This window comes from Diadema antillarum, unplaced genomic scaffold, assembly GCF_040938485.1.
Source record: "Diadema antillarum isolate AM-2024a unplaced genomic scaffold, OU_Dant_1.0 scf00000131, whole genome shotgun sequence".
Taxonomy (NCBI): Eukaryota; Metazoa; Echinodermata; class Echinoidea; order Diadematoida; family Diadematidae; genus Diadema; species Diadema antillarum.
The window spans coordinates 2,635,713-2,649,537 of NW_027271020.1; the positions used below are offsets into that span (position 1 = coordinate 2,635,713).

Below are 13,825 nucleotides of genomic sequence, written 5' to 3' on the forward strand. Positions count from 1 at the left end.
TCGTCAGCCGAAAACTCGCTTAATGTCCAGAGTTAGTACTACCAAGGTCTACTGGAGGTCCCGCGTTGTTATTTATACTGTCAAAAATACATTCTACATCATTATTTTATGTGGCTACAAAATGGCAGATACTGATACAATGTTGATTAGAACATTAATGAGAAATGCACTGTATGTCGACATTTCTAAGCTCATATCAATCGAAAGGAAAACACGACACAAACAACAGCAAATTTGTTGAAACACAGCATTCTAAAATTTTGATTTGATTTGATTTGATTTCTTAAGGACATAAATTTTATTTACAACAAAGTCAATTATGTTTATATATTACAAGTCACAATAATCTTATTACATGTATTATCATGTCGTATCACAGTATGCATAGGGTTATTTTTTTTCCTCAATTGACAAAATCAGTGCATGGCCTCAGAAATGTCAGATGAAGTAATTTGTTTCCCAACTCTGCTCACTCGTCAAAATCGAATTATTTGGCAAGGAATTGGAAAGAATTATTTCAAAAATGTCTAAATCTTAAGTCTTTGCAATGTCGCCCATTAGTGAGACTAGTTATCATGTAACAAGCTTGTCCTGTATGTGATGGTTGAAAGTGAACACTTTGATATCACTATATTATTTACCTTCTGTTCGAATTTCAAAGGAGATATTTGGGGATATATGCGACTAAATTTCCGGTGCTGATGTGTGTGTGTGTGTGTGTGTGTGTGTGTGTGTGTGTATGTGTTAAATGTAATGTATTGCTATTCTGTTTCATTGAGCATACCACGTATCACGCGAATGCGTGCATTCCATACATGTTTGACTGCATTATTTGCTTAAAACTTATACACGATACTTTGCCACAATAGCGGATTGATGCAAATAAATAGTATCCCCTATACACTGATATGAAAGCATCGTATAATCAAGTCTTTGCCAGACCTTCCAGACCGGATTATTATCAGTGGTATTTTGCTATTGGTTGAAAACGTACCTTCTTTAAACTGAGACTCTGTCTCTCTATATATATCTATATTATAAACTTCCTCACGAAATATAGATATTTTTATCAATTAGCCTAACGTCCAGTTTTCTCGACCATAGTTATTATATCTTTATCTTCGATTCTCCATATATTTCAACCCTGCGTGTGGTTACTGTACCGATCCTATATATATATATATATATATATATATATATATACGTGTGTGTGTGTGTGTGTGCAAACGCAATTAGGACAGTTAACAAAGTGTGATTTTTTTCACACATTAATAGATAAAGCAGTTCAGTTACTGCAAAGTCGGTAGAAATCATTTATTTTTTAGTAATCTCGGATGAGAATTCGATTTGATGACCAAGAGATTTAATATTCCCCTATATTTTTGATATGCGCGCAGCCTAAATAGAGATGTAGGCGATAATTTGTAACATATAGGTAGAATCATCACAAAGTGAAGAGTGATATCAAAAACTAAAAACGTGTTCTATTTGCTTAAAAAAATTATAATGGTGCCATTCCTAGACTTATTGGATAATTTAAAATGTAGGCCCTACACACACACACATAGGCCCTATATATATATATATATATATATATATATATATAACATTATGGTGAAAGAAATCAGATTTCATAAGTCAGATATATGATGAAAGAAATCAGAAATTATAACATATTGCACTTATTACATCATGGCACATTATGTCATTGTTGCATCTTGTTGCGTGTTTTTGATACGCACTGTATATTATAATCATGGTCCTTCGCACTAATTTTTTTCCGCATTCCCTAGAAATTTGCTTTTAGATGCTCTATAAACGCGGTTTTTGTACTTTGTTTTTACAAAAAGTTTCAATCAACCGTGGTACCCCCTCTCGGTCGCTTCGCTCCCTCGCTGAGGATTTCACACCTGATTGCACAACATACTCCTTGGACACGCTCGGGTTACCGGTGAGAATGTATATCTAGTAGGAGTACTTCCATAACCACATTACCGTCTATCGTAATGCATAACTAGTACACAGCAATCGCATACCAAGGAGCTAGAAAGCATTATAGGCTCGGCTGTACACAGAAACTCTTACCATGGATCTGGTAGCTTCATATTCATATCGTGATAACCCCAGCTAGCAGCGTGGCGATGATAGTCAGGGCAAGGTAGGAACCGATTGAAGGGAGGTGAGCTGCATTGCGTTTTTATCTTTGGCTCCTTACATGAACCCACTAAGTACTGTATGTTTGTATGTTTGTATAAAATTGTGTATGTGTACAGCTAGGCGATTTCATCCCAGGGCGAGCTTGCAACATGTTTAACCCTTCAAAACTAACAGTCCCGTTGTTGGTTTCAATAGGGAAAATAGTTTATTGGTCAAAAAGAATACCAACAGAAAATGTCTTGTCGGACTGACACAAATCAAACAGAAATCCAACAAACACCAATAAAGGTCCTATAGGGTCAATAGAAAACCAACAAACAATTTGTTGTTGGTCAAAAAGAATACGTTTTGTTAGTCCAATAGAAAACCAACAGGCTTCAATTAAAAGTTCCGTTGGGGATTTATCGGGACCTATGCAAGTTATTTTAAAGTCTTCGAGAAAGCTTCTTTGTGTGTGTGTGTGTGTGTGTGTGTGTGTTTTATTGATTTTCAAAAACAAATCATACATAAAATTAAAACAATCAAAGCAAAAAACAAAACAAAACAAAACAAACAAACCAAAATAAAACAAAACAAAACAAAAAAAGCAGCCATACCAAGTATTTCACAAATAGGAGTTGTCACCCATTTTCACAAATCATCTTTATAAGCAAAATAATGTAGGATTACGAGAGATGTCCCAAGCAAACCGCCGACAAGCCCGCGAACATGCCAGCCGGACCGCCGCTCACTCCACCAGCACCAATTCAGGCCGCTGGCAGACTCCATTCTTTATTCGAGTGTTACATTTTTAGTTAAACATGACAAATCATCCACCCACAGTTACGATACTCTTTACTCAACCCTTCTTTCTTCATACACTTACGCAAACATGCATACACACACACACAATAATCAATATACAAAATGGAATCTGCCCACAGAGCCGATCGGATTAGGCCGGAATAGAGAGAGCAGCAAACCCACCCAGCAGGCACACAAGGCCGCCAACGGAGAGCCGGAATCATTCCCGAAACCTGCTGGCAGTATAAACTGTATGTGACTCGCTGGAATGGATGACAACCTAAAAACAGTACATGTAAACAAATTTTGCATAATACTCATACAAAACCCAAATAATAGTCATGTATGTACTATTGTACATAACATTCTTTCAGGTTTAACAAATAATAAATCTTCTTTTTTGATGAAGTCATATTAGCTTATTCTTTCCTGCACAGAAAGTTAGAAATTGCACATGACACATCCTTACTAGCTATAACTTCTTGCTGTACGGACTAATACCCGATATCTAAACGCATAAAACATTCAATGACTTCCTAGGTGCGTCTAACCCCAATTCAATATTCTTTGTATCAACTCATAGAGAAGAAGTTTTCCAAATTATGGATCTTCATGATAAGAAAAGTTCTGATTTTGATGGTATTAATAACCGTTTACTGAAAAATATTATTTTTTATGTCGGTGAACCCCTTGTCCCACATTCTTGATTCATCTGTTTCGACTGGTGTTGTACCCGACAATATGAAAATAGCTAAGGTTCTCCCAGTGTTTAAAAAGGGGGATGAAAGTGATGTTAATAATTACAGGCCTATCTGATTATCAAGTATGTCAAAGGTTTTAGAAAGAATTGCATATGTTAGAACATCTACATTTTGCCAAACAAATCATAATGTTCACAATTTGGTTTTCGTGAAGACCATTGCACATCACATGCTCTACTTTCATTTGTAGAAAAAGCGACACAAGCACTAGATATGTTTTGTCACATGATTATTTCTATGGTTAGTATTTTCCTGGACTTCTCCAAGGCCTTCGACACTATCAATCATTAAAATACTACTCAGCAAATTATATCATTATGGAATTCGTGGGAAGGCCTTGGAGTGGTTCAGGAGCTACTAACAGAAAACAATTTGTGACTTTCAACAATATAAACTCTCAGATGTTAGATATAAATTGTGGTGTTCCACAAGGTAGTCTATTTTACCCACTCCTCTTTATAATTCATATTAATGATTTTCAAAAATCTTCGAAATTATTGTCGTTTATACTGTTTGTAGATGATTTCATTTTTTTTCCCGCCCTGATCCTCATACTCTTCTTCATACCCTGAATTCAGAATTGATAGAAGTTTCATATTGGATCAAGGCTAATAAACTTTCCCTCAATATTGCTCGATCTAAGTTTATGATTTTCAGTAATTCAATAGAAATATTGCCTGGGGACATATTAATCGACAATATTCTTCTTGAACAAGTCAATAGTATAAGATTTCTTGGTATTTGTGTTGACAAACTTGGAGAGATCATGTCAATGATTTCTGTAAAACAATTTCACGAAATATAATAAAAAATATAAATATAATAAATAGACTGAAATATTTTCTATCAACTTCTTCATTAACTATGCTTCACTCCAGTTTTATTTTACCGTATTTGAATTGTGGGATTTAAGAGTGGGGCAACAGGCATCAATTCATTTTGGGAAAAAAAATCATTTTAAAAGAAAGGCGTTAAGAGTAATCTCTCATTTAAATCCGTGTGCTCATACTGATGATTTGTTTTTGTGACAATAAATTATTAAGCATAAATGATTTATATTTATTTCAGTTGGGTCGATTTATGTTCAAATATAATAATAGAAGTTTACCACAAATATTTGATCAAATCTTTCGTCGCAAGGATGCTGTACACAATATACTACTCGACGTTCCAGTGAATATCATTTACCATTTACTACGTACAATCCTCGCCCAAAATACATTTGTTTTCACTGGCCCGAGGTTCTGGAACAGCCTTGATAATACTCTACATAGGACCCCGTTTACAGGAAGTGAAAAGACCGGGCTCGGCCGCGGCCGAGTCCAGCCTTCATTTCACTGTACATAAACGCGCAAAAGACTTGTACCAAAATCGGCAGCGCATTTGGCCAAGTTCTGGAGGTAATCTCGGCCACGGCTTGGCCGCGACCGAGCCCGGCCTTGGCTTGGCCGCGACCGAGCCCGGCCTTTTCTCACTCTAAACGCAAACTGGGCCAATAATGTGGTAGCAAATCAAGTCTGGCTTCTAGACCCTTACCTCTGCCCGTACTATTTCGCTATTCAGGATATTAACGCCCTCAGTGTCGAAAACTAGTGTAGTCTAAGGTGGTTTTGTCCTGCAGAGGTCTTTGCCTTCGGCAAAGGCGGCGAATACGTCACCGCGGAGTCCAGTTTGCAAAGAGCCTGGAAACCAGACTATACCACATTGCGACCAGCGGCGCCCTCCCAATAATAGTGTTTGTTTACAAGCAGAGCACCACTACGACAAAATATTGAAAGGTTTGAATCAAAAGCCGGGCCGCGCCTGGCACTGTAAACGGACAGAATTGTGGGGCTCGGCCCCGCAATTGAGGCTGGGCTCTGCCGCGGCTCAGCCCAGCCCCGCCTGTGGGGTCTAAAAGATGCTCTGACTTTTCCTTCTTTTAAATAAAAGCTATAAAAAAAATATTTTGTCATCCTCGCGTAATCAAACAAATAGATAATTTCTTTTTCATAAGATAAATGAATAAATTAATGATTAGTATTTTTTAGATAATTAAGAGTTTGTGTTTTAAGCCAAATTTGTATAGAATTTTAAGTTCTTCCTCACGCCTTGGTGACCTTTCGAGTTATTGAATGTTGTATAGACATTGTCTTGGTTTGTTTCCCTCCCTTTCTTTTTCTTGCCTATCTTTAGTTTTATTTTCTTTCTGTTCCGTCCCTGCTTTTGTTATTGTCCTTGTCATAGTCTTTTTTTATTTTCTAATTATTTCGCCTGACATCAGGATATCAAAATTTTAAACATGGAGTGGTTGACGGATCTTGAGATGCCATCACCTCCTAGAATAATTAACAAATTTTACAAGCTATGCTTTTCTTGTAAATTCCTCTTTTCCATGTAAAGTTTTCAATTAAGATTGTATTGCTTACTTGTTTATTCATCCAAACCAGAGTTGATATCATCAAAATAATATATTCATGGTTTGTTGAAAATTACGTGATTCAAAGTTCCTTTTGAGATTATGTACTCGTGTAAGAGTTATAATACTCTGTATTACTTTACATGGAAATAAAATAATATTGGATTGAATTGAATTGAATTTAGTTCGTTATAGTTATTAACTAAAAACATAAGTTAAAAATGGGACTATCATAACAATAATGTTTAATTAGTGGCGGATCCAGAGGGGGCGCACAGGGTGCACCCCTCTTAGTTTTGTTTTGTTTTTTGTTAAAAGAAATGAAATAAAAAGAGGCGCGCTCGTCTTAATGTTTTGTTAAAACAAAAGAAATAAGAAGAAAAATGGAGGCGCGTCCGTCCCCCTTTCATTTTGTAAAAGCACCTCGATCCCCCTGTACGGAATTCCTGGCTCCGCCCTTAAATATGCATTGCAAATACAATTAGATTCCTAATAAAGTTCAAAGTTGAATTTTGACTTCAAATACCGGTAATAACCAAGTTGTGCGGGATCTGGCAGACAGGACACCATGGTGTGCTTGCCAAGCTTGAGGACTGTTGTTCAGGCCAAGTGGAGATGGGTGGTGGTCATTGCCTCTTCCACGCTCTGCGGCGTCGTCTACGGCTGTCTGTATTCCTTTGGTCTCCTCATGGTCGCCCTCATCGACGACTTCGACAGCGGAGTCAGTAAAACGGGTACATGACGTTTTATCTTGTACGTAGCGATCACCATCGCTGATCGGCGAGCTTGTCTTTTTTTCCATCTTTAAAGGGATCATATAGTTTGGGTTGAGACGTAATTTCAGGTTTCTAACATTTTTTTGTGAGATAATGAGAAACCCTTAATGAAATATAAAAGAGCATGTAATTCTATGAGGAATTAAACGTTTATCTGATGAAAATTGGTTTTGAAATGGCTGAGATATCCGAAAAAGAGCGATTCTAATAAAGTGTGGGACCCACACTTTATTACGATCTCTTCGTTTTACTTTGTTTTTGGATGTTTCAGTGATTCCAAACCCGATTTTAATCAAATAAACTTTGAATTCCTCTTAAAATGGTATGCTCTGTACTATATCATGTGTTTTCTTGGTATCTCGCAAAAAGTTAAAAGCCCAATTCTCATCTCCACTAATACTGTACCATCCCTTTAATAGAATAATAAATTGAAGATGGGGAAGCTAGGGCAAGGGTGCATTCGAGTCGAGTAAAAATTCCAGAGTTATAGCCTTTTATCATTTCTAACTTCTCACTGCCGCAGCATCCAGCAAACGTCTTTCCCATTTTCATCAGGATTTTGAAAAGCCAAAACATTTGTAATCACTCATCATTGTGTTTGTCACAGTTTTTCTTTTGATTTTAATGTGCTGTGCTTGGAGGGATAGCGCGGTGGACATTGTAAAATAATTGTTTAAAGGGATTGTATAGCTCTGTCGAGACCTAATTTCAAGTTTGTAATATCTTTTTGTGACATAATGAGAATCCCCTTATGAAATGTGAAGGAGCATGTAATATTCCAAAAGGAATTCATAGTTTATTTGTTTAAAATTGGTTTTTGAAATGGCTGAGATATCCAAAACAGAGTGATCTTAATGAAAGGTATAAGGACCCACCTTTTATTACAGTCGCTTTGTTTTACTTTGTTTTTTGGATATCTCAGCCATTCCTTAACCGATTTTCATCAAATAAACTCTGAATTCCTCTTAGAATGGTAAATATGCTGTACTATTTCGTAAGTAGTTTCTTGGTGTCTCGCAAAAAAAGTTAAAAACCCAATCCTCATTTCCACCAATACTGTCAAAAAGAGCTCGCAAAGGGAGCAAAACATAAAGTTTCACCGTATATACAGACCGAACCTTCGACGTTCCCTTACAATCATCATAGTGAATATGATCAAGGCGTCCTTTTAATTTTATCCGATTGCGTAGACTCTTTATACTGTGTAATGTTCAATGATGAAATAAAGATAATGTTGGTTTGTTTTATATTGAATGCATCGTCGTGAGGACATCAATATCTAATTGCCTGATGATGCTGACAAGTCGATCACATGATATAATTGTACAAGTTGTACTTGATCATGTTGTTTATTGTTGCCAGTTGTATACGTTGTGATATCTTTTCAGGCTATATTGGAACATCTTCGTACGGGGTATCACTGGCGGCGTGTCTGCTCACTTCACCGCTGACCACGAAACTGGGATACCGCCTTGCCGGCTGTCTGGGCGTCACCTTCTGTGTCGTTGCCTCGATTACGACTTCTTTCGCTCCCGGTATCTCCGTTATGTTCTTTTCCTACAGCTGTCTCTACGGAGTAGGATGCAGTTTCATTTTGTGCTGTGCGTTCAACTGTCCAATCGGCTACTTCCCCAATAAACATCGATCATTTGCAGTGGTAACGGTGTCAGCTGGTGTTAATATCGGTAAGGTCAAATGTAGACTGTAAGAAGAAAAAAAGGTGTATGCATGCGTAATTATATACATGTATATATATATATATATATATATATATATACTCTGATTGTGTTCTTTGTTATGAATAATGAAACTCGTCAATATCAGTAGGAACTTATTGCATCAGTCAACTGACCCATTACACACGTTGCTCTGGTGTGAGAACTATTACAAATTTTCATGAGGGCTTGCTAGGCTCTCTTTGGTACAGTTCGAGCTTAGGAGCCGCAGAAGTCACAACTCGCAGTGGTAACACGAGGCTTTCAAAATTACGATTTAAGGGTTATTTTGGACTGGAGACAAAATTTCGTTTCCACTCTAATTTACTTTAGTCTTTTATCTGTTTCTCTATTTGTAAACTATTTACACTCAGGGATTACAACATGATTGTATTCAATGCAGACGAAGAAATGAATAACTCATAGTGTAGGCCTAATTTCGTATTTTACTTTTATGATGCAAGTTTGTTTGTTGAGCTTAAAGCGATCTATTTTTGTTGGATTCTTTGTTAGGTGTGTTGATCTTCAATCCGGTCGTTTACGCCCTCATCAACCGGTTCGGTCGGCGTGGAATGATGAGGATCACGTCGGGAATCATTGCCGTGGTCGGATGCTTCTGTGTCCCAACGTTCACTTCTGCCCCAAGTGAGCCATGTCGGCGTTCCCCTCCGGAGGCAGATGGTCTTGAAGATGGTCGCGTACTCAAGGACAAGGAATCTGAGCGAGAACAGTTCTTGGAGGACAGCGGTTGTGACCACGTAGTTCCTATTAGAACTAAGCCGAATGTGCAATCAGGTACCGTCAGTGATCATTGTGTTTCTAGAGACAAACTGGACAGCCGTAAAGCGAGGACCTTTATCGAAAATGATACAACGGCAGAGAAGTCGCTCCCGAAATTGCATCAAAACGGGAGCTCCAAAGATAGCCCTGAATATAGACTCCAGGGCATTGGTTCTGTCCACGAAGATGTTGATAAAACGCGTCATTTTGATCGTACCCCAGAAGGACTTCACGAAGCTAGAGAACCTTCGTCAGCAGACTCTCTGAAGGGTAAAGCTCACGGACAGACTGGCTCATCCTGCTCTTGGCTCCATGGACTCGAGATCCTGAAAATGCCAGAAATGTTGCTGATCCAGCTGGGATTTGTAACGGCGGCTGTGGCTGTCTCATTTGCCTACTTCAGCACGGTACCAAATTTCGACCGATAGGCAGTTTTGTATCGTATTGTAAAGCACACTATAATCATGTATCACTGCTTTTTCAAAGGTCTCATTTTTGTCTCTTGTTTATTTCAGTAGGGACACCGTCTTTTTGGTACTCTGAACTTCAGCGTGAATTTGAAAACGAACTCCATTTGACGCCATTTTCTGTTCAGGAATAGAATTTTGATCAATGAAAGAGTTAGAGTTTCAACCAGTTCGAAGAAATATATCGAAGTTATCGAATTTCAATACAGATTAATGTTTTGAAATGATGGTAACTTGCGGCATACCTGTGATGATGCAATGTCACGTCACAATAGCTAGACTGCATCAATAATTCTCATTAATAATAGGCCTACACATTAATATTAACACGGGGTACGTATATTTACCTCTTTAGGATAATGAAATGGGAGGAATATACCAGGTAATCAGTATTTGGTTAGATCAGGTTGAAAAGGGAAATGTGGCACATGAATAAACTTTGGAGACGTGCACCACACGAGGTGATATCGCCGTCGCATTTATTCATTTTAATAAAGTGAGCGTTGCAATTTCATATGTGCATGAACAAGTAAAGTGTGAAGCGCTATATACATTTACAGAGACTCCAACTCTCCCGTTTTCGACGGGAGATCTCCCGCCGAAAGCCCATTTTTGCAAAATCTCCCGTTCTCCCGCTTGAGATTTGATTTCTCCCGCCTTGGCTCTGTGTCTCCCGGTGGAAAGGATTTCTTACTTATTGCTATCGTATGTTGAAAAAATAAGCCTTAGATAATACCAGAGAACATCTAGAACCCTAGGAACTTCGCGCTTCGCACACATCAACTTGGAGTCTCCCGTTTGCTAGGGGTTTCGGGCGGGAGAATCTCCAGATCAGAAGGTGCTTGGGGTTGGAGTCTCTGCATTTAACTTGTCGTTTTTCACGGAGATCTCGGGTCTCCTATTCATGATTACTGCCACTCTCTTTATTTTTTTTCTAGCTCTATCTTTATCCTTGCGGAATTTTTCTTTCATGGTTTGCAACTGTTGACATTACAGGTCAACATGACGATTTCGTCGGGATTCTCGAAGAAGACGGCAGCTCTGGTCATGGCGACGATGGGCGCTACGGAGGTCGTCGGAAAGATCGTCCTGGGCGTGATCACCGATCGTCTGCCGATCCCAAAGATCTTCATTGTCATGGTGGCCAATTGCACTGGCGCCCTGTTCATGTTCGTGATGACACAGATTACGCCATCAAAGCCGTACATTTTCTTTCAGGCAACAGGTACAGACTCCAGCAGACCGAAGTTACGTTCAGACCGTGATCCCTATAAGCCTCGAGAATAGCTCTCTTCTAGGAGAGGCTCGGTGTTAGACATCTTGTTACAGACACACTCGCTGATAGCTATCTTGAAGTTAACTCGAAGTTAGCTATCCACGAGAAATCGCAGGGTTAGCGCTCTATCAACGAGCCGCGGGGGTTCCACTCGTAGTTACGCTTCATGTGGACAGAACTTGTTGATAGGAGCTATTGTAGATAAGCGTGGTTACGGGGGACAGTTAGCCTATCATCGAGGATAGCTACCTTCAAGGATAAGCTTCGTCGTGTGAACGCCCGTCGTATAGTTAGGGGGCCAGAGCTTATCCCCCAAGATAGCTATTCTCGAGGTTAGCTGGGATCACCGTCTGAACGTAACGTAATGACATTTGCGGAATTAGCGAGTGTTGATGCAGTGGCTCTTATTTTGTCCTTTATCTCGTTTGTGATGACTTTCTGTAATAGGGATGTTGATAGAAGATTCACAGCCTACCGCGTAATCTGGTCATAGGGTTGTAAGTACTCACAGTCCTGGGCCCTTTTGCATAAAAGTTATGATCAAACGCAAGTCAAGAAAATCATACGCAACTTGATTTTCAACCAGTCAGAATGGAACATTTGGGACTTACGTTTGATCTTCTTGACCTGCGTTTGATCGTAACTCTTATGCAACGGGGTCCAGATCATACAGGACTTGGGTAATCCAAACTTGATTCATCCAGTTTCTTTCCAGGTCATGTGCTTGATACTCATATTAGGCTCATATTTGATAAGCACAGTCAGTAACTCCAGTATCTTTGGTGTATAGCAACGAGACAATGGTCATGTTCACTTGTATGTATGCCCTGTGTGTAATTTAAATGACATGTTTTATTCAGCTCTCGATTTCCAGCCAACACAACTTGTTTCTGAAATCGATGCTTCTGAAACCTTAGTATGAGGGGACATTTTTTGTTATTGCTAAAATACCATGAGTTTTTGGGGCTATCGCCATATCATAATCTATAGCAAGATGTTTTAATTATTGTGGCATTACATGCAAATCTGTGAAAGAGTTGTGCAATACAAGTATTCTTTTTAATTCATTTTTACTGATTTAAATGAATGAATCTATCAATTTATCTATCTATAGTATCTATCTATCTATAGTCTTTATCTATCTATCTACTTAGTACCTACCTGTTTGTCACTATCACAATCACCTTTTATTTCTTCAACAGTGCAGGGGTTATTCGTACTGGCTTCTCTCGACTCCCTATCACATTCCCTTAGTGAGCAGATCTTCAGGGTCGAGTACCGGCTCCAGATGTGGGCAGGAATGTCAATATCCTTCGGCTTGGGTGGAACACTTGGAGCGGTATTAGGTAAGCGGCGATTAGCGTGGTAGAGAAATAAACCCTTTTTTGTGTCAGAAATTTTTGGCAGAATTCTATGAGGTTTCCAGTGCAATTTCACATGATTATTTCCTTGTACATTGTGTTAAAAAAAAGGGAAAATGAAGTTTGAATCAATTTATTGGCTCTCAAAGTATACACTCAGAGATAATGGAAGCTGAAACATGTGACGAGAAGCTATAGGCGGCTTTTGAAACTCACGAATGTGCCTTTTTAGGACGGGAACACTAGAATTCAAGAAGGGGTCGCCAGTAATCAAGAAGGGAACTTGTTTAGACTCGCCCGTCAAGTGTACGTTCAGGAAGAGCAGAAGACAATCATAAGGTGCCTTGACGAATTACAACGATTCCCTTTCTCTCCATTGCTTATCCTATAACCAACACGGCATGGTAAATTTCAGCAAGTCGCTTTCTCAACGCATGTTTAGCCACCTGAAACGGTCCAAGAAAAATTGTGCAATGCAATATTCTGAGTAGTTCTTGCCAGTAAAATTATGCTACATGTAATATGGTAGTCAAATATACAAAGAGTTACTTGAGGTTATATGGCTAAAATAAATATGGTCAAATCTCGTGAGGCGAACAGCCATGTATGTACGATAATTGTGTTTTATAATTTCATTACAGTTAAGATTCTATGTTCTATATTCAAGTCTTTTCTTGGTAACATTAGTGAATTCCTGTTCTTAATTTTGTCCATTTTCTAAATATTTCAGGTGAGAGTGTTGATAACACAGGCTCCTACCAGATGGCGTATTATGGGAATGTTGGAATCTTTCTTGCCTCCACGACACTCTTTGGTCTTGCCATTGTGTACCAGAGACTCTTTGCAAGGGACCGATTCATCTTGTTCCAAAGAGTTGGTCGCCGATATTCCGCGATTGATCAGAAGACTATTGAGAAATCTTCTAAGCCAGGTCGTACCGATGGTCTTCATGATGACGTATCTTGGCGGAAAAGTGGATGGAATTACCTCGTAACAGAGAGAATCACCAGCGTGTAGAATAGATCAACTTTGAGTTTTCTGCTCGCGACGCCATACTACGAGCTTATATTCATAGAAGGCAAAACATAGAATTACTGAAACTGCATCTTCTCTATACACTTGACACTGATAATACGTATACTTAAAAAGACAAGCAAGCAAGATACAAAATATAGCATACAGTGGACCTTGACTTGAAAGTGTGTCTGCGTACGATATCTATACATAGGTACATGTGAAAGACTATACGCTCAATAAGATGTGAAATACATGTATGATGGAAAGGTAATAACCACGGGTTCCAGGAACAAATACCAATGTGAATACGTTTCGCAATGGAGATAGGACTCAG

The 13,825-nt window shown here is 38.7% G+C and overlaps 1 protein-coding gene across 1 annotated transcript; it reads left to right on the forward strand.

The window, feature by feature from the left end:
* Nucleotides 1-6,667: 6,667 nt before the first annotated feature.
* Nucleotides 6,668-13,491, forward strand: LOC139720662 (uncharacterized). Its single transcript, XM_071632018.1, has 6 exons — nucleotides 6,668-6,833; nucleotides 8,264-8,560; nucleotides 9,104-9,777; nucleotides 10,834-11,062; nucleotides 12,316-12,459; nucleotides 13,205-13,491. Exons 1-6 carry the CDS (start codon nucleotides 6,668-6,670, stop codon nucleotides 13,489-13,491), a joined length of 1,797 nt encoding a protein of 598 aa, XP_071488119.1.
* Nucleotides 13,492-13,825: the final 334 nt, after the last annotated feature.

Excerpts from the sequence above, each read along its gene's own strand:
- LOC139720662 (XM_071632018.1), top strand. The coding sequence starts at position 6,668 with ATGGTGTGCTTGCCAAGCTTGAGGACTGTTGTTCAGGCCAAGTGGAGA. Across the intron at positions 9,778-10,833 it reads CATTTGCCTACTTCAGCACG|GTCAACATGACGATTTCGTC; the intron begins GTACCAAATTTC and ends TTGACATTACAG. Across the intron at positions 11,063-12,315 it reads CATTTTCTTTCAGGCAACAG|TGCAGGGGTTATTCGTACTG; the intron begins GTACAGACTCCA and ends TTTCTTCAACAG.